General features: G+C 44.9%; 3 protein-coding genes and 1 non-coding gene across 6 annotated transcripts; 2 read left to right on the top strand and 2 right to left on the bottom strand.

The window, feature by feature from the left end:
* The first annotated feature begins 994 nt into the window (after positions 1–994).
* On the top strand, positions 995–5,158 carry LOC133165041 (claudin domain-containing protein 1-like). The gene is made up of 4 exons (XM_061294393.1): positions 995–1,696; positions 2,806–2,913; positions 3,110–3,247; positions 3,671–5,158. Exons 1-4 carry the CDS (start codon positions 1,405–1,407, stop codon positions 3,889–3,891), a joined length of 759 nt encoding a protein of 252 aa, XP_061150377.1. The 5' UTR covers positions 995–1,404; the 3' UTR covers positions 3,892–5,158.
* Positions 5,159–6,439: 1,281 nt separating this feature from the next.
* LOC133163840 (oxysterol-binding protein 1-like) lies at positions 6,440–14,195 on the bottom strand. 2 transcript variants are annotated; one of them, XM_061294100.1, is made up of 17 exons: positions 13,839–14,195; positions 13,498–13,670; positions 12,490–12,701; positions 12,176–12,347; positions 11,733–11,844; positions 11,080–11,266; positions 10,710–10,827; positions 10,559–10,616; positions 10,307–10,471; positions 9,906–10,151; positions 9,674–9,794; positions 9,493–9,596; positions 8,994–9,089; positions 8,719–8,906; positions 8,309–8,544; positions 7,953–7,991; positions 6,440–7,853 (listed from the first exon to the last, which is right to left on the bottom strand). In XM_061294100.1, exons 2-17 carry the CDS (start codon positions 13,632–13,634, stop codon positions 7,711–7,713), a joined length of 2,334 nt encoding a protein of 777 aa, XP_061150084.1. In that variant the 5' UTR covers positions 13,635–13,670; positions 13,839–14,195; the 3' UTR covers positions 6,440–7,710. The 2 variants fall into 2 exon arrangements, with proteins under 2 accessions (XP_061150084.1, XP_061150090.1); XM_061294106.1 differs by lacking the exon at positions 7,953–7,991.
* A 177-nt stretch (positions 14,196–14,372) lies between these two features.
* On the bottom strand, positions 14,373–14,460 carry trnar-ucu (transfer RNA arginine (anticodon UCU)). The gene is given in 2 exon segments: positions 14,373–14,408; positions 14,424–14,460. It is a non-coding gene; the product is annotated as a tRNA-Arg (tRNA).
* A 556-nt stretch (positions 14,461–15,016) lies between these two features.
* On the top strand, positions 15,017–19,060 carry coro1b (coronin, actin binding protein, 1B). Of its 2 annotated transcripts, none has more exons than XM_061283384.1 (12): positions 15,017–15,148; positions 15,234–15,341; positions 16,097–16,305; positions 16,377–16,499; positions 16,578–16,707; positions 16,823–17,004; positions 17,072–17,191; positions 17,280–17,384; positions 17,453–17,598; positions 17,675–17,732; positions 18,174–18,461; positions 18,604–19,060. In XM_061283384.1, exons 3-12 carry the CDS (start codon positions 16,102–16,104, stop codon positions 18,724–18,726), a joined length of 1,479 nt encoding a protein of 492 aa, XP_061139368.1. In that variant the 5' UTR covers positions 15,017–15,148; positions 15,234–15,341; positions 16,097–16,101; the 3' UTR covers positions 18,727–19,060. The 2 variants fall into 2 exon arrangements, with proteins under 2 accessions (XP_061139368.1, XP_061139359.1); XM_061283375.1 differs by having other exon boundaries at positions 15,023–15,162.
* The last annotated feature ends 56 nt before the right edge of the window (positions 19,061–19,116 follow it).

Here is a 19,116-nt window from a genome sequence, read left to right on the forward strand (position 1 = left end):
ACAGTGACAAAACCCAAGCCATGTTAATTGGCACTCCCCATCAGATCCATACCTGCCCAATAACAAGCATCTTATTCGCCGGTCTCACTATTCCCCTCTCAGCCACTGTCACCAACCTGGGTGTGAAACTGGACCCTCAACTCAACCTTGAGTCACACATAAAACACATCTGCAAAACCTCCTTCTTCCACCTCAGAAATATCTCCAAACTCCGCCCCACACTTACCCTGACGGATGCTGAGAAACTTGTCCACGCCTTTGTCTCCTCAAGGATAGACTATTGTAACGCACTCCTCATCGGGATCCCTAGCAAGAGCCTCCAGAGGCTTCAGTACATTCAAAACAGCGCTGCTAGGATCCTGATGGGGGTGCGGAAAAGCAATCACATCACACCCATCCTCCGTTCTCTGCACTGGCTCCCCATCAAATTCCGAATTGATTATAAGATCGCCCTCCTCACTCACCATTGTATCCTTGGACATGCTCCCCCATACCTCAAAGAACTCCTTGCCCCAAAACCTGCCACCCGAAGCCTCCGCTCATCCAATTCACACCTTCTCCACGTTCCTAAAACCAAGCTGCGCACCATGGGCGACCGAGCCTTCTGCTATACAGCCCCTACACTGTGGAACTCCCTCCCCGACCACCTAAGAGCACCCCAATCCACTGACTCTTTCAAAACTGGACTTAAAACTCACCTTTTTACCTTAGCATTTCCGTAATTTTTCCTCATATCTTGGTTGTCGTCCAGTTGTTCTAAACTTGTCCTTGTTTTGTTTTCTTGTTTTTTTATCTGCCATGTAGCACTTTGAGATTCCCCCAAATGTAAAGTGCGTTATAAATATAATTTATTATTATTATTATTATTATTGACAAAACGGCATCACGCCTTTTTGTTTTTGTTTTTTTTCTGGGGTGTCCAAAACCTTAAGCAAAAATAGCAACCAGCCATTCTAATAGTGCGCATTGTTATGACTGTACGTTTTGTGATGACTGATGACATAAAAAAACAAAAGAAGCTGTAATTCAAATTTGACTTGAATTGTGCTTGTGTCACAAATTCAGTCACAATCCAACCACCATATCACACTATTTCAATACGCTCATTGGCGTGAGGGAAATAATCATCGGAACAAACAACAGACTGCAACCCATCATAATGAGCGCACAATCGATTTCTCTGGTGTTATTCTGGAGCCGACCGGAAGAGGAAAGGCGACGGATTAGCGCGGCCGTCCGATGGAATCGAACGTAAAGCCGAGCGCCATCTGTGGAAGTGGGCCATAGGGGCGGGGACACACGACGGCGGCGGCACTTCATCCCGGCCGGAGCGCTCGCTCGGACTCAGAAGACAGACGAATGATGCTCGCCCCCACCCCCATCCTCTACTCGTGACGAACAACAATGGTGGACAACCGCTACGCCACGGCGCTGGTGATCGCCTGCGTCCTCAGTCTCATGGCCACTGTTTATCTGTGCGTGGGCGTGGGCACGCAGCACTGGTACCAGTACAGCAGCCCGCCAGTGCGCGGCGAGGCCAATATGTCCGAGCTGCGCGGCCTCTACGACGAGTTCATGGATGGAGAGTTCGACGAGAAGACGTACAGCGACACTTTGTTCCGACTCAACGGCAGCGTGGGCCTATGGTGGCGCTGCGTGCTCGTGCCCGACACCCCACACTGGTACAAGGAGCCAGGTACGTGCACGCAGCACGCGTTTCTTTTAGGGGGTCGGGGGGTGCGGGAAACGTCCCGAATGACAGGTATCGTTCGACGTCACTTCACTTTGGCGACCTCTTGCGCATGAACAAACCTGGACCCTGTTTTGAAAGCGTGGTTTGCCTCAAATATTGAGTACCTACTCAAATACAATATTGTAATCATCAGATCTTTTGTAAATAGACGTCTCGGAAAATTATACATAAAAAAAAAAAAAACGCGTAAATTAAATCGAAAATAGAATGTCACTGTAACAATGAAAATCAGTTACTGGTTATTTACACTACTTTAGCGCCCTCTAGTGCCCGTTTGACGAACAAATCCGTCCCTAACGCAACAAGAAATGTAATACTCAAATTCTGTTATATATTTGGTCAAATGTTTCTGAAAAACACATATACAAGGAGTGATTCGACAAGTCAATACTAATGCAGTTAAATTAATTTGAATATTTAGAGTGATTTGCCAAATCTTATTTACTAAAACCGCACTGTTGAAATAGTCAAAAATTGTCACTGTAGATTTTTTATTTTTTTAAATACATGTTTAAGATAATATACGTAAAAATATACTAATGTGTAATAAGCTCAAATAGTACAATGTAAATCGTGTTTCACCCTCAAATTCTGTTATCTTCAGGGATTGTTTCCTTTTTTTAATCATAGGAACACCAATTCATTAACAAAGAAATGGATTATTAAGATAAATAAATAGTGGACTTACCTTTTAAAATCTACCCTGTATACGTTTCATTTAAATGCCAACACATACGGAGTGATATGCTACTAAGACCCTACAAAATTAAATACAACAAAAATTCTGTTGAGTAAATGATTGAACAGGATAGACAAGAATTATAGTAGTAACACAATCGGTCAAAAGTCAACTATAAAGTAATTTGTAGTGATGCACTCCACTTGATGCAGCCCAAATCAATAATTATAGAAATAAATGGCATACCTAAAAAGACACATGACACACAAGACAACATGGCATCTGTAAAGCTGACATTTTAAAATTCCTCTGCTGACCATGTTGTTCACATTACTTTTGATTCTTGCATGTTTTCTCATTTTGGTGATCTCAGGCGCCAAGATGGCGTTGAAGTGCCGAAGGTTCACCGTGCAACAGCAGCTAACGCCCAAATACAAGGAACCCGGAAACCACAACAGTGGAGAGGACAAGCTGCGCACATGTAGGTGTAACGTCATGTATGTTAAAGATTGCTTTTGGAAATGACCTTTCACCGTATTGGCTATTGGGGGAGTTACAATGCTACCTAGCAACAAGTGACCAGTTGAAATGCAATAGCTTTGATTTTTCAAATGAGTCACAAATCCATCATAATACATCAGTTGCCAAAAAGCCCAACCTGCCTGGTGTTTTTGTAGACTTGTGGCGATTCCAGTTCCTCCTGCCGCTCGTCTCTTTAGGCCTGGAGGTCTTGGCGGGTCTGATCGGGTTCTGCGCCTGTCTCTGCCAAAGCCTCACGCCCACGCTCGCCATTGGTGTTCTGCACCTGTTAACAGGTTCGTTTGTTTTATTTGATTCAAGAGGAATGAGTCTGAATCCTAACATTTTCTCAGAACTGTTTCATGAAAAAAAAACAAGTGAATAATGCAAGACTTATGAGGGGGAATATATTGATCTGAAGAATGACATCATTCTATTCAAAATAATTTTGTTGTATTTCTAAAAAGTTTTAAAATAATAAAAATACTCATAAAAATTAAAAGTTAAAATAATAGTCCTTTTTTCCTCAGTCATTATCTAACTCATTCACTGCCGTTGATGCCTATTGATGTCAAAGATAAGTTAAAGAGCATAAAGTTGTTTTATTTTTAGAAAACGTAATCTAAGCGAAGACATCTCTAAAGTTTGAGCTCGGGATTTTTTGTTGTTTTTAGGAGAATATGAATTAATGCCCCTCCCCTCTATGTCTGGCATTGCAGGTTTGTGTTCGTTGGCCACTGTGTGTTGCTATCTGGCGGGGACGGACCTGCTCCACAGGGTCTCGGTGCTTCCCGACAAGGTGGACGGCTCCCTGGGCTGGTCCCTATACTTGGCGCTCATGTCCTCACCTCTCCACATGATGGCAGCTGCCTTGCTGGTGTGGGCGGCACGCAGCCACGGTCGTAACTACTACCGAATGGCCGCCTACCGCGTGGCCTAACCAGTATGATCGGCGGTCCAAACGGAAGGAATACTTGTGGTTCATTTGAAACACCACTCGTTGGAACGGCTGCAATACTGGCCGTTAAGATGCACTTTGATGACATCACAAGTGTGCCATCACTATCAAATGGATAAATCTGACCTATGTGGTGAATATGCTTTGGAGAATGAGAACCACATGGTGTGTATGTGTGTGTGTGTGTGTGTGTGTGTTGGTGGTGGGGGGGTGCACTAAATAATAAGATTGCGATTTCTTATATTTTTGAGAAATTACTAGAACAGAAAGCTCTAAATTTCAGGAATACTCCTGAGGGGAAAAAATATATATATTACCAGAAAAGATGTAATCTTAGATATGATTGTTTTTCAGGAAGTCGTAATGTTTCAAGAAAGTAGTCATGTTTTGAGATTTTTTTAAAAAAAAGATGTTATATTTCATTTGAGCAAAAATGTCATATTTCAGAAAAGACAATAGAACTACCGTAGATTATTAAATTGGTAATATTTTGATAAAATCCATGTTAGAGTACAAAAATATGTTTAAATCCTATACAAATGAAGCTGTATTTTTTAAAGAAAGCAAATTGAATATTAAGAATCTTGCCAGAATGAAAAATGTATTTTGAGTTAGAAAACATCAGAGTCTTAGGAGGGGGTCAAAAAGCACAATGTTGAGGGCCCGAGTGGGGGGGGGGGTGCTTGATGCTGCATTTGGGTTTATTCTCTTGTTTAAATGACCTTTTTTCGCTTTGATTTTCTTCTTTTCAGAGTGACCGTAGCATCTTGGTTAACAAAACTGTGCATTACCTTGTGAACTAAGTTTATTTATTTATTTATTTATTTGGAATGTGTGTGTTTTTTGTTTTTTTTAAAATATATTTTGTAGTCGTCACTAATTTAACTTGTAAGTGCTTGTGTTTTTCAGTACACTTAAGTCCTATTGTCGTTTATTATTTCCAAATGTTCGCACGCCCCCTCAGTGTAGAGACAACACTCAAACACACTGCTGGAATTCATTATTCATTTATTTTTTAAACGGATATCCTTGCCCATCAAGCATTATGAATGTATGTACGCTAACGACCGTATTGCGATACAGCGACTGCTCGCTCATTTTTAAAAGCTACGGGCTGTCGTAAAGTTCTGCTTTTGGGATATTTTACCTCAGTTGATTTCAATCTATTGGTTTAATATGTATGTGACCTGCTCTTAATGAGTGATATGTAAACGTATTATGTTGTTTTTAAATTAAAGAAAAAAATCCATACATGTTTGGGGGGGGGTTCTTATTCCTCCTCTTCTTATGACAGAAAATTAACCAGATTGAATTGAGTTTTCGGTTCATACCTGCCGGTGTCGGGTTCGATGCAAGCGGAGAAAGCAATGACACAGGGGCCCATGTTGGACGAGCTGTTGTGGAGGTTTCAGTTGAGATCGTTCAGTTCCTGGGCTCAGGTCATCTCGCAGGAGGCCACGTCCAACACGGATGATGACTGTAGGACAGAAGATAGGAAGAAATCAAAGAGAATATCATGCGAAGGACTGCAGCGAGCTTACTTGAGGACGGCGCGGGTGAAGTATCGGTGTCAAGGTATTGGAGGCACAGTCGAGTGGCGCACGTCTTCTCCCGCCTCCGTGCCCATTCTCCCGGACCAAGTAGACCTCAGAGAGCTCGTTGCCATGAGTACCGCCACAGACGATGACACCTCGGCAAACGCCATTTGATTGTCCAACAATGCAAATGAGCTTTGGTCTGTTGGGGGAAACATGCGGATCTTACCAAATGCCATCCTAAGATCCCAAATGAAGATGTGCAGTGGGAGTCTCCTCTCACCTGCTTGACCCACTGCCGTTACTTTTCTCTCCGTTTGCCCTTTGGCACCTTCTCCCCATATTGCAGGCAAGGTGTTCCAGGACAGATGCGAAAGCGAGGAGACCTAATGAGTCACCTTTGAGATGAGGTTGCAAGCTCAGTGGAGTATGACATCATCTTTATTGTAAATAATAGTGGTGTGACAGGAGGGAGGGGGCATTTATTTAATCAACTGCAGATGAGTTGTAGGATGGCAGTACAAAGTATAAAAAGCGCTACGGTAGATAGATAGATACGTGTTTTTTTTTTTTTTTATTCTACCCTGCATTTATCCCAGACTGATAACATGCAACTAGGCAGCTTGATAAGAATTTTTTATACTGTTTGCACACACGGCACGGAAAGTGCTGGAGCAGTGTGACTTCTTTCAAATGAGAAATGCAAACACTGTAAAAAGCTGCTATAATAACAAACTGCAAAAGAGCAACCCAAACGTTCGTGGAGAGATTGCAAATTGTGTTGCTAAGGATTTGATAAGTTCTTTTTGACTCACGATAGCAGCTTGGACACAAAAGGTGCACGGGTGCTTCTATTTTACAAATGACGGGACTGCTAATAGTTGTTGAATTTTAGCAAGATGGCACTACAGAAGGCATGACAAAGAAAAAATATATAACCGGGCAGTATCTCAAACCAGAGTAAGTAACATCCTTGTAATAAATACGGGCCAGCGTGATTTGTTTCCTTTTTATATAGACTCAACTTTTACACACAGTACAGACTTAAGATGTACTTGGACATTAAAGACATCTTTTCAATGGCAAGGTGGAAAACAGTTGTGACATTTTGCTGGAAGCGTTGAAAGGGGGAAAATGGAATGGTGAAACATTTTTCCAAATATCATGCATATGAAAATAAATGTCATCAAAAACTAGTTGCTTGACATTACAGTGTTTATTAAAGATTTCCTCTTCTTGGATACAAAATCAAAAACAATGTTATGACGGCTCTTCAATCAGTCGAGCATGAAATCTCCCTTTTTTGGTGACATGAAACCACAGAAAAATGCCTCACCGTTTTCCAGACATTATACATTTATAAAATCAGATATTTTTAGATTGTGTGTCTTGATTAAGTACACTTACAGACAACAGGGGGAAGAAAAAAGAAAAGAAAAAGACGAAACACTTTTTTGGTGTCAAAATGTGCTTGCATATATGTATATATATATATTTTTTTTTAATTAGCACTGCATTTACTTTAAATGTGTATATTCACACCATAAAACAAGTATTTCTCTTTAAAACAGAAAACAAAAATAATTACTTCAGCCTTCTTTTACTTCCAACCGTAATAAAACCTGAGCGTCCAGTTCACTCACACGTTTCTGACAGGTGAGCGTAGGTTGTCTAAGGCGAGGAGGAGAGATGTTGCACGCTACTCGATCACAGTTGAACTCGATAACAGCCTCCCGTCCCCCTCCCCCGCCACACACACACAAGCGCACACCCCCATCCACCCAAACACACATAGTCCGCACAGTAGGCGACTTTATATTAAGACACAAATAATCAGACAAACCAGAAACTGTCTTCATGAAGGCCACCGATTAATCACAAACATTGGGAGAGATGGATGTGGAAGGAAGGAAGGAAGGAAGGAAGGAAGGAAGGAAGGAAGGAAGGAAGGAAGGAAGGAAGGAAGGAAGGAAGGAAGGAAGGAAGGAAGGAAGGAAGGAAGGAAGGAAGGAAGGAAGGAAGGAAGGAAGGAAGGAAGGAAGGAAGGAAGGAAGGAAGGAAGGAAGGAAGGAAGGAAGGAAGGAAGGAAGGAAGGAAGGAAGGAAGGAAGGAAGGAAGGAAGGAAGGAAGGAAGGAAGGAAGGAAGGAAGGAAGGAAGGACTACTCACAACAAGCTTGAGGGGCCCACCACCGTGTTCTGGGGGTCTCTTAGAACAGAGAACCGACTTTTTTTTTCTTCTTCTTCTTCCGTTTCATTCGCCGGTGGTCAAAATATGTCAGGGCAGCCCTCCCAGTAGCCGCGCTCCTTGGCTTCCCAGTAGCCGCCCTTGTAGACGTGAACCTGCTCACCTGTGATTCGGTCCTGGCAGCGCTCGAACCAAAGTGCTTTGTAGAGGTCGTGAGGTGCGCCTGGGGAGAGCGAAAGGTCGGCGTTAGCGAAAGAGGGGGAAATCCACCACAAGACGGAGGTGCGCGCAGGAAGGTGGCAAGAGAGGAAGGAATACTTGCTTTTCAGTGACGGATCAGTAAGAGAATCCTCATCGACAGCTTTTGGAAAAGACAAATGGATTTTTTTTTTCCGAAACCCTTACTCTACTCATCAGCCCTATCAGTCCCTCCAGGATTTACGATGAATTGTTTCACAATTCAGCCCCAAATACAGAACAAAGAAAGAGGCAGCAGGCACCAGGGTGACAAGCATCGACTAGTCTGGTAGATGTGCTTCAAATTCAGTAGCAATCAAAGAAGGAGCTCATTTTTAAGAAGAAGCCTGGAATTGGCCAGACATTAGCAGCAATCCTGGAAGGAACGGCCTAACCCGATTGGGGAGCGGGTCAAGCCTATTGGATGAAAAAGGGTCAAACCTTCATCTGGGTGGCTGGAGGTACGCTGGCTGAGAGCCTCCCTCTCGCGCTCGCGCCGGGCGATGCGCTGCTTCTCCTCCAGCCGCTGCTTCTCGCTGTTGGCCTCGTCCCAGCGCCCGTCCTCCATAAGCCGCTGGTCTGGTCGGCGACGGCTGTCCGTGGGCGCCACGGGCTCCTCGGGCTCGTTGAGAGTGAGCGCCAAAGCCGTGAAGTAGTACATGGTCTCCGCGCCTTCACTGTGGACCCGCGGAAATGACAAATAGTCAAGGTTACTTGAAGGAATTGTCCTCAAATAGAGGCTTCCACTCAAAAGAGACTTCAAATAAATGAATGCCGCATTGGAAAATAGACACGCCTACATGAATTTCATTTCAGAAGCTGCGATTCAGCTGATCTTGGCGCACACTTACGGCAGAGGGTTCTTCCGCCACACCTCTCTGGCTTTCAGAGTTTGGTAGACGGTCTTCTGTTTCCCCTCGGAGCCGTTTTCCCCGCCGCGGCTGCTTTGCATCACGCGGGAAAACTCCAGTTTCTCATCCCATGTGCCCGACAGCACGTAATGGGCCTTGCCTTCCTTGTCCATCACCACGCCGGTCACCTGAGGAAGGCGATGTCGGGAGAAAGACGTCAGTCCTCGTGAGCAGATTCCAGCAAAGGAGCAAAATAAGACAAAGGCAATCCTCACCTTCCTGGCCACATCTCTGGAGAAATAACTATAAGGCGCAAATTTCAAATGGCAGCGGTCTCCCGTTGTGTGGTTCACCACATCGATCTCTCCCGACTAAGATTAGAAAGAAACTATCAGCGTGAACCAAAAATGCACCAAGAAGAAAATGTGAAATCTGCCATGGACCAACTAAACTGACTATAGTGTCAAAAAAGGAGAATTACTGGTCTGTTATGGTCTAGACCTGCAATAAGGAGCAAATAAAAAAACATTGACAGTTCAATACTTGTAATTACCCAACCAAATGTTTTAAACAAATGTAATCCTAACCCTTTAAACAGGAATCGAAATCAAGCATCAAGAACACACCACTGAAAATGCATAATTCAGTCATTCAATAAGTCAGAGCAACGATAGCAATTTACATGAGTCATCGGAGCTTTAAGGAGACACTTGAGTGTCTGTTGCCATTTTGGCAGCTTGGCAATTTATGAGAAGGGCTGCCTTTGAATCTCACCTGGTCGATCCAGAGTTTCCCAACTATGATGTTGTGCACAGTGGTGGTCACTTTCTTCCATGTGTAGTGATTGTTGTCCTTGTCAAAGATGGCATGAATGGTGCCTGCGGACATACGTGGAAGGTTTTCAACACATTAGAAAGGAGGCGCCGCTTTGCTTTGTGTTCCGTAGCGCTCTTACCTAGCGGCATGATGGAGAGATATTTGCCGCGGAATTTGCTGGCAACGGTGATTTCCTGCCTCAGAGTCCAGCCTCGATCGGAGATGGCGTGATGGGCCGCGGCCGGCGGGTGGTGACTGACCTGGAGGGAGCGCCGGTCAATCGGTGAAAAGTCAAAAAGCTTTGCCGTTTAGCATGGCCTGCCTCACCACTAGAGCGCAATGCGCTAACATCTTTAACTCGCCGGCCTCACCTGCTCGCAGAGCGAGCGGTAGCCGCTCTCCCGCCGGCGGTCCAGCTCGTACGTCTCGCCCAGCAGCGGGTTGAAGGGCTTGCCCGTGCGGTGGACGGTGGTGGAGTAGGACGACACGGAGAAGGCGGCCACGTAGCACATCTGCTCCAGCGTGCTGTGGCACTTACTCGCCTTGTCCAGCAGCTCGTGGTACTCCAGGTCCTCGGACAGACGCTGCAGCATGGAAATGGGCTCGTTGAAGTTCACCTACGGGATATCAAAAGGCATATTACGAGAAGTTATCAATAAAAAAATTAATGAAAAAAACATTTGAATTAGCCTTGGTTGCTCAAAGTAAGTCACACCGGCTTAAGAAAAACGTAAGACACATGTATACAGATAAAGAGATCCTGGCCACTCACAGGCATGGGAATCTTGGAGAGCTCCTTGCCGATGCAGTTTTTCATGATGCTCCACAGGTTGAGGGAGTAGTTGGGCTTGTCCGGGATGCGCGCGCGTCGCTCCTTCAGCGGCAGCAACTCTTGCGAGGGCGACTCCTGGTTCATGGCCAGGGGCTCCTCGTTCAGCTGAAAAGGCAGCAAACGTTTTTCAGGTCATGGAAGTTCAGACTCTGTTGACAAATTGCACTGGGAAGAAAAAAAAAACTCACATACCGACTGATCATCTGAACCAATTTCATTATTGAAACCGCTGGCGTTACTGTTCGATCTCCTGGAAGAGAGATGATGATTTACACGTTAATGTTAACGTACACATAAAAGGAACAAAAGGAGGAGTTTTTATGTTTCCGTGGCGCAAGCTGACTTGTGGAAGTGAGGGTCTGCGGGAACAGTGATGAACTCAGGGGCTTCTTCCACCGCGTCAAAGAACTCGTTGTCGTCATCCTCGTCGCTGGCCTCGCCTTTCGCTGCTGCGACCGCGCCTATCAGATCCCGCGAGGAAATCCGTTTAGAAATACAATTGGAATTTGTTGGGTAATTGCTAGCAGAAATAAAGTCAAAGACAAAAATCAGCAAGATTTTTTAAATTAGGTCACAATTGGGAGGTATACTAAGGCAAAATAACCCAACGAGACAAAAGTGGAAATCTCAAGAAACACTTCATATTACTGTGAGTAAAACCATCATTTGCTAAGAAAGAAAATAACAGGAAAAGAGTAGAAAGCGGTATTTACTCTTATTGTCGGCGGTGGCGTTGGCCTGCGCGGCGGCCCCCCGGAAGGCTCGCTCCAGGTGATTGTGCTGCTTGGCCAGCTGCTCCAAAGTCTCCTCCAGGCGCACTCGCTGCTCCCGCTCCGCCTGCAGCGCCTTCTGCCAACGCTTGCTGTGTGCCTGCGCCAGCGCCAGGAAGTCTCGGCACGCCTTCAAAGTTCCATTGTAAAAAAAAACAAACAGAAAACAACCACCCCCACATTTACGCCAAAGTGACGCATAACGGTATTGCCTTGAGAATGAAATGCTACTCGTGTTGTAATTACAAGAAAAAAGTTCAAACATGACCAGAAAGTGTTCTTTTCCGATTTCAAAAGGCAAAAAGTCTCCATATCGCAATACAATCATAAGAAAGACTTTTACATGACTAAAAGTGACAAGAGAACACAATACAGCAGTCCCATCACGAAACTAATAAGTCATGATTGCAAGAAAACCTACATAAGTTGAGATGTCAATTTATGAGGTTAAACAAAATCCAAAATTGTCACTTTGAATGACTGACTGAAATCGTTGAATAATAAACAATGGTGGCCAGTGGACAACAAATCAGGGGGGGGGGGGGGGGGGTGTTCGGCAATGCACAAGAGGTTGTGAGAATCAAGGGTGAACTGACATTGATCATGGCGTTGGAAGTGATGCGGAACAGCGTGGCCCTCTCCGTCACCTGACGAATTTTATCTCCCGCCTCTCCCGTCAGACGCAAACTGTCCAGCTCGGACAAAGACCTGCGGCACAGATGATGAGCCCTGAATCCGGTCTTGTTACCGTTTTCATTGGCAATCAACATTTTAAAAACTTTAAGTGATTCTTTTTATAACATAAATCTCACTATCAACGCTAGTTTTGTTAACATCCCAATGGTATCTTGCATTGCATATTAGCATTAATCCACTTTGAACTGGGAGGAAATTAAATGATGGCAAATCGGTTCATTTGTGTTAAGATTAAAAAAAACACAAGCACAGTAATCAGTCACTTTTTTTTTTCCAGGTCTGACTGCCAATTGAAAAATAAGAAAGAAAGGACATGGGATTCTATCGATGAAGATGGACCAACCTCTGAAGAGCGGAGCCGTGCTTGGAGATGAGATCGTTGCACGTGCTCAGATCTTCCACCTTGCTACCCAGGGTCCGCAGGGCCGACTGGACTTCGGCATTCTGCGGGACGCCGCCGCCTTGTCCGGAAGGCGCCGTGGGCAGTGAATGGGAGCAGTCGTCACTGGAGTCATCTGCTCACAAAGAGAGCAATTTTGCAAGATAAAATTTTTAATATTAGGGTAGTGCAATACTTGAATCGTAGTTTTTCCAAGATAAATAGTCCTAACAAGCTTTTGCATTGTCTCATATTTTTGCTCTGTTTGTTTATTTTACCTGACTCAAGCTGAAGGCGTGCCGCCGCTTTGGCCTTTGCCAGTTCCAGCGCGGTGATCCAACGCTGTCGCTCCACCTCGCAGCTGGCCTTCAGGTGGTACGTCTGTGCGCCACCGTTGGAGACGACAAAGTTGCACGCGTCGTCCACGGTGATGGTCGCCGTCGCCAGGTTGATGGTGCCGCGGCAAGTGTGGCCCATTTCCGCCTGGGTCCTGAAAAGAAAAAAAACATGAGAAATTATGATAACTGGTTTAAAGACAAATGTAAAAGTTAAAATGTAAATATTTATGTGACCTTGAATGCCATTAAATAATTTCTACATTTAATAAAAAACAGACTACAACTAATTGTAAAAATGTGTGGCGCGTTTCCATTAGAGTCATGAAAGTCAACAGGGGACAAAAAAAAAGAAGTTACAATCATCATCATTAAAACACATTAGACATAACAGTTATAATAACAAATTATAATTATACAAAAATTACTGATAAAAATGTGTTTTTTATTTCAAGATAAATATGATGGTGCCAATTTATAATGTTCATATATTTAAAAAATAATTTAAATTACAAAGAAGAAGAAGATGATAGCGGTTTTTTAAAGCCCATTTTTACAATGGGTCCCTAATATACCACTACAAAGTCTTCAAAAACATTAATAAACAAATAACACCTAACAAGAGATGAACGGGATCATTCTACAACAACTATTGGTATAGTTTGTAACATCAGAAAATAAAAGAATAAAAAATGTTGCTTTTTTTTTTTTAAACATGTTTGCAAAAATATGATCATGAAAAATCACAGAGAAATATATACAGAAATTGGAGAATATTTACTCTTGAAAGAATGAAATTCTAACATCTGAACCATTTTAAATCAACAATTCATAGATTATCAAAATAGTCATCGATCAATTTGATAATCGATTAGTTATCTAATAACTCTTGCACCACTCATTTAAATTCAAATAAGACCGCTGGCTTGCTGAGTTTCAGCAACGTCATACCTGTAGTAGGACAACAAGCCATGACTCAAGACGAACCAGCGCCTCTGATAACCCTTGATGTAATTAGTCCACTTGAACACCCATCCCTTATATGTGTCTCCAGCTGGGGTTGGAGGGGCTGTCTTGGGCTCGGACATCACAAGCCCCAGAACCCAGACACCAACGCACAGAACCTAAAAGACAAGACGACAGGCGCTGTGATGAGTTGGGGCACAGTTCTACTCTTGCTGTAAAGTGGCCTGACAGGTTAAAGTTCAACTAGATGAAAAGCAAATAGCACATCATGTGGTGTCCTGTCCATGTTTCCCTATGCAATAAATAAAAATAAAAAATATGTTTACCTTGACGTGTCCCGAAGTTGACAGCTCAGGCAAGCGGGCACCCAAGGAAGTCACTGCTAATATTGACACCTAGACCAGTAGTAAGTAAAGACGGCTACTTAGCTTACAGGGGCGAACTGACCAGCAAGCTAACGTCGACAACGGAGAGCAAAACGAGGCGAAAAGCGTCAAAAAAAGAGCAACTGGCGTGGCTATACAGTACAATGTCGCCGTCAAGTAGATGAAACATTTCTCACTAAGCATGAAGAGTGTCCGCTGTACAGCTGCGCACAACTCCAGCTAGCTACTTCTAACTAGCCTATGGTGCTAGGTGGCTAGGTGGTCCCACCCGGTGCCACACTAATTGCACTCCGTGTTGAAACAATACACCGCGCATGCGCACAGTCGCCTGGAAAGTATCGACGTGGAGTTTTTTACCCCACGTTTTCTACTTTAAGCACACAAGTGTACACAATAAACACACAATAAACGTTTATTTTCTAAAATAGGTTGGTACAGTTAATTTTGACGCACAACCAATAAAGAGGAAAAATGCGACTCCGGTGGGACTCGAACCCACAACCTTTGAATTACTGCATCTCAGTCTAGAAGTCCAATGCGCTGTCCATTGCGCCACGGAGCCACCTGTTGGTTACACTGATTTTGACTTACATATTCCGATAAGAAATGCAACCTACTAAGTAAACATTTATCATGTTATGCAAAACTATAAAGTGACTACAGAAACACCACTCGAGATTGTGCCCGTGTTTCTATACTTGGGTCGTTTTACGTCATTTAGAATAACTATTTTGTGCTGACAACCACGCGTATCGTTAGTAACAATTGAAAAAAAAAACACGATGCGAGTACTACAGATAGTAACATCATAGAAACATGTACGAATAAGTAATATATTTGCATTTCTAATTCTTATATTCTGTAACTAAGGACAATCACTGCTCTCTAGTGGTTGAACGTGATCATGGCGTAAAACACATTGAGGTGCATTGTGGGACATGTGGTTTACAAATACAGCAAAGCATGGCTCAGCAAGTGCCGGGGAGGCTAAAACGCAATAATACAGGTGCCGAATGTTGTCATAGCTCGAAACGTACAATTATTTTATAGGTGAAGAACTTTCAGTCTGAGGGAGCAATATAATTGGCTTGAGAGAGTCATGTGACAAAAACTAGCCTCCTCACTCTGGAGCGCGTTCCCTGCCTCCCGTTGTTCGATGCGCATCGTATCCGGATCAACATCCTCATCATCAATCCTCCTCCTCCAGCCACACCGTTTTCCAGTCACAGACCACCGATGTTTTCGATTATGTCAGCGAACATGCGTAATTGGGGCTCCCAAGAACTGGCACCTCGATTTCTTTGAAAATGCATGCCAGAATTTCGTGTTTTGTAGGTCGTGAACGCAACTTCGGGACACAGGAGTGGATTAAGTTACAGTTGGATTATTGGTCTGCGCTTTGTTGCCACGCTGTTTCTTGCTAAGTCGCCGCAAAGAAGCCAGGTAGGCAGTAAAATGCAACATTATTCGCTTTTTCGCAGCGTTTCATCACACGCATGCGCACTTGTTTTCGCCCAGCAGACAATTGGAATGGAGAACCCTGTTATTCCTGCACCAGTACAGGACAAACAAACGCGTTGTTGCACAGGCCCAAGCCACACTCTGGGCCTTGTTTAAATAGCAGGATAGTAGTCAACCATATTGTGCTTCCAGTAAGCATTACTGTTATTTTGATGGGGGTGTAGAGTTACCAGCCCAACCCCCACTCACATTGCACAGTACACAAGTGGACATTTCAAACAATAGAAAATAATAATACATTCCAACAAAGATTAACAGGATTTACAATAACACCAAATCCAGTACGCATCAGATACTGCGAGACCATACAAAGTCACCCCCTTCCAGGTGGATTATTGCTAGACTTCTCACCCATAATATACATCTGGTTTTTGTTTTGCAGCTGAGTAAGGAAACACACTGGTCAGTATATGACGAAATATGATGTGACAATAGATACTGTGAGATTTAGCCAGAATTCCCCCTAGAGCACAGGTGTCAAACTAAGGCCCGGGGGCCAGATCCGGCCCCCTCACATCATTTTAAGTACAATGTTGCTTGTGACAAAAATGAGTTTGACACAGTGTGCATGCGCTGATGAATTCCTGATGTCTGGCCCTCTTGGCAGCTAAGTAAACAAACATTATTGGTTACTAAACAAGAAAAATGTGAGACCATGGAGCTTCAATTCTTGACAGGCGAAATGTCTTTTCGGCGAGGTGTGGTTCGGCAGAGCAAGTTCCGCCACGTGTTCGCGCAGGCGTGGAAAGCCGAGCACTGCCTGGATGACGTGCGTGTCTCGCGGGTGACGTGGGACGGCCCGCTGAGTGCCGTCAACCCCAAGTTCTTGGCGGTCATCATCGAAGCGGGAGGCGGAGGGGCTTTCTTGGTGGTCCCCATCGGCAAGGTTTCCGCGAGTCTTCTCTACTTTTCGATCTTTTAGGGTCTGTGCTTTGACAACACTATCCCTGAAAACAGAGCGGCAGGGTCGATCAGTCGTGTCCGACTGTGTGCGGCCACGCGGCGCCAGTGTTGGACATTCAATGGTCTCCTCATGACGACAATATCATCGCGAGCGCCTCGGAGGACTGCACCGTTAAGGTCCGTCATTCTAATGAATGTTGGTTCGTCTTGAGCGGCTCCGCTGCCATGTTGTTTTGTCACTTCCGATTTGTGCAGGTGTGGCAGATCCCCGACGGGGGTCTGACGGCTCCCATGACCGAAGCCGTGGTCACCCTGGAGGGGCACAGTAAAAGGGTGGGCATCCTAGCCTGGCACCCGACTGCTTTCAACATCCTCTTAACTGCGGGTAACAAAAACACCCTGTGAGCGTTCTTGTAGCTGAGACCGTGAAAATAAAGACTGAGTGACTCAACTGGAACAAATTCTTTCTAGTTGAGTAAATAAAGACCACTCTTTCCAAGGCTGCGATAACGTGATTGTGCTGTGGAACGTGGGCACGGGGGAGCTGCTGTACCAATTGGCCGACGCCCACCCGGACTTGATCTACAGCGTCAGCTGGAACAAGAACGGAAGTGCCATCTGCACCGTGTGTAAGGACAAGGCGCTACGTGTCATTGACCCGCGGAGGGGCACCGTCCTCAAGGTAGCCCGCTACCATCATTTGAGAGCTTTTCATTTTCAATTGAAATGATGACCTCGTACTTTTCCAGGTCAGAGAGAAGGTTCATGACGGCACCAGACCCATGCGAGCTGTGTTCCTCTCCGACGGCAAGATCCTGACCACAGGCTTCAGTCGGATGAGTGACAGACAAGTGGCGCTATGGGATACGGTACAAGCACAAAACTGCCAGTTTGCATTTGACCGTTTTCTTGCAATTTTCTCCTGAATGCAACCGCCGTCGATTTGTGGCTTTGCAGAAAGATCTCTCTGAGCCAATGGCGGTGCAGGAGATGGACACGAGCAACGGCGTCCTTCTCCCCTTTTACGACCCCGACACCAACATGGTGTACCTGTTGGGCAAGGTGAGGACATGCGTCGCCGTTTGCCCGGCCCAGCGTTAACATCAGAGTGCTCGTCATCTGGCTTCCAGGGAGACTGCACCATTCGCTACTTTGAGGTGACGGACGAATCCCCCTACGTCCACTTCCTCAGTCTATACAGCAGCAAGGAGCCACAGAGGGGGGCGGGATTCCTCAGTAAACGAGGGGTGGACGTCAACAAGTGTGAAATTGCCAGGTAGGAATTGTGCAAATCTCAAATTTGCTCAGCGGGATGATGACAAAAAAAAAAAGGGATTTCTCTTTGGTCATAGGTTCTACAAACTGCATGAAAGGAAAGTGGAACCCATTTCGATGACAGTACCGAGAAAGGTAATGGTTCCGCCGATCACTAAATTCTACTAAAGACACAATGGGCCCTATTTTTGTGCTCAGTGCAAAGTCCAGTCTAACTCATCACATGGGTTGAGTTTTTTTTTTCTTTCTATTGGTATTTTTGTAGATTGCGGTTGCAAAGGGGCGTTTGCGCCATTGTGAGCGTGAACACAACCAACTTACTTCCTGGACAAATAAAATGGTTCCAGTCATTCAATCTTTCAACATTGTAGAGGCAGAAATAAACTCACAGAGGTCCATGCAGAAGGTCAAAGCTCGCAAAACTATGTTTATAAGGAACTGTAAGCAAACTTCCACTCGCGGATGATGTCAAGTTGATCAGGGCAATCACAAATTATCGCCTTCCGCCCAAAGTGAAATTGGATAAATTCGCTTTGACGACAAGGCACTTGTGCTTGTTTCTTGTGGTGCGTGCAGTCAGATCTCTTCCAAGGGGACCTTTACCCGGACACGGCCGGTTTAGAGCCCGCGCTTCTGGCTGACGAATGGATCGCTGGCCGGGATGCGCCGCCCCTGCTGGTGTCCCTGAGCGGAGGCTATGCGGCGCCGCCATCCAAGCACCGGGACACGCTCAGGATCAAGCCCGGGCTGGCCTCGCAGGACTCGACACCGGCGGCGGCCCCCGCCACCAAGGAGCCAGAGGATGAGGAGCCACGTGCCATCACCAGGGAGACAAGCGGCCACACTGAGAGGCCTAAGCGAGAGGTGCATCGCATGATCATAAAAATTAAAATAGTTAAAATACCATAGCAGCAACTTTTCTCATAACAGTTAAACCCCTCCAAAAAAAAAAACAATATCGCGTCAAGAATTCCACAGCTAACGGGAGGTTGCGGTTTATTTCCAGGACGACATTCTGAACGAGCTTTTGTCGGAGATGAAGGCGCTGCGTGCCGTGGTGCTCGCTCAGAGCCAGCGCATCGAGTTGCTGGAGAGGCAACTGGCTCGCATCGAAGATGGCGACGTATGAACCGACGCCTCCCGTAGAAGAAGAACCTCTAGGGCTATTTAATCAGGTAGTTGAACGCTGCTAAACTGTGATCAGATCCAAGACCTCAAAGGTACGATGTAGCGCGAAACGTCATCTGATGTTCTTTGCTTAGCGAAAGAAAAATCCCACTGTGGAGGCTAGCTGATGACTTTTGTGATTTTAGAACTTGGTGGCAGTTGAACGTGGATTTCTTGTATCGCTGTTTTTTTTTTTTTTTTTTTCCGCTTTTATTTAGACTTTATATATGCACTGATCCCAACACCTGAGATGTGGTTGTAGCAAATGGAATAAAGTGTTGTTAATATTCATTCAACTGGTCTGGTCTCATTTTGAAATAGTATTAAAAAAAAAAAGAAAAACAAGGGAAGG

The sequence above is a fragment of the Syngnathus typhle genome, linkage group LG1 (assembly GCF_033458585.1).
Source record: "Syngnathus typhle isolate RoL2023-S1 ecotype Sweden linkage group LG1, RoL_Styp_1.0, whole genome shotgun sequence".
In the NCBI taxonomy this organism is placed as follows: Eukaryota; Metazoa; Chordata; class Actinopteri; order Syngnathiformes; family Syngnathidae; genus Syngnathus; species Syngnathus typhle.

Excerpts from the sequence above, each read along its gene's own strand:
- coro1b (XM_061283384.1), top strand. The coding sequence starts at position 16,102 with ATGTCTTTTCGGCGAGGTGTGGTTCGGCAGAGCAAGTTCCGCCACGTG. Across the intron at positions 16,708-16,822 it reads CAACATCCTCTTAACTGCGG|GCTGCGATAACGTGATTGTG; the intron begins GTAACAAAAACA and ends ACTCTTTCCAAG. Across the intron at positions 17,599-17,674 it reads AACAAGTGTGAAATTGCCAG|GTTCTACAAACTGCATGAAA; the intron begins GTAGGAATTGTG and ends CTTTGGTCATAG.
- LOC133165041 (XM_061294393.1), top strand. The coding sequence starts at position 1,405 with ATGGTGGACAACCGCTACGCCACGGCGCTGGTGATCGCCTGCGTCCTC. Across the intron at positions 1,697-2,805 it reads ACACTGGTACAAGGAGCCAG|GCGCCAAGATGGCGTTGAAG; the intron begins GTACGTGCACGC and ends TGGTGATCTCAG. Across the intron at positions 3,248-3,670 it reads TGTTCTGCACCTGTTAACAG|GTTTGTGTTCGTTGGCCACT; the intron begins GTTCGTTTGTTT and ends CTGGCATTGCAG.
- LOC133163840 (XM_061294100.1), bottom strand. The coding sequence starts at position 13,634 with ATGTCCGAGCCCAAGACAGCCCCTCCAACCCCAGCTGGAGACACATAT. Across the intron at positions 10,828-11,079 it reads CGCCACCGCCGACAATAAGA|GCGCGGTCGCAGCAGCGAAA; the intron begins GTAAATACCGCT and ends GGGATCTGATAG. Across the intron at positions 7,854-7,952 it reads TACTGATCCGTCACTGAAAA|GCGCACCTCACGACCTCTAC; the intron begins GCAAGTATTCCT and ends CGCTCTCCCCAG.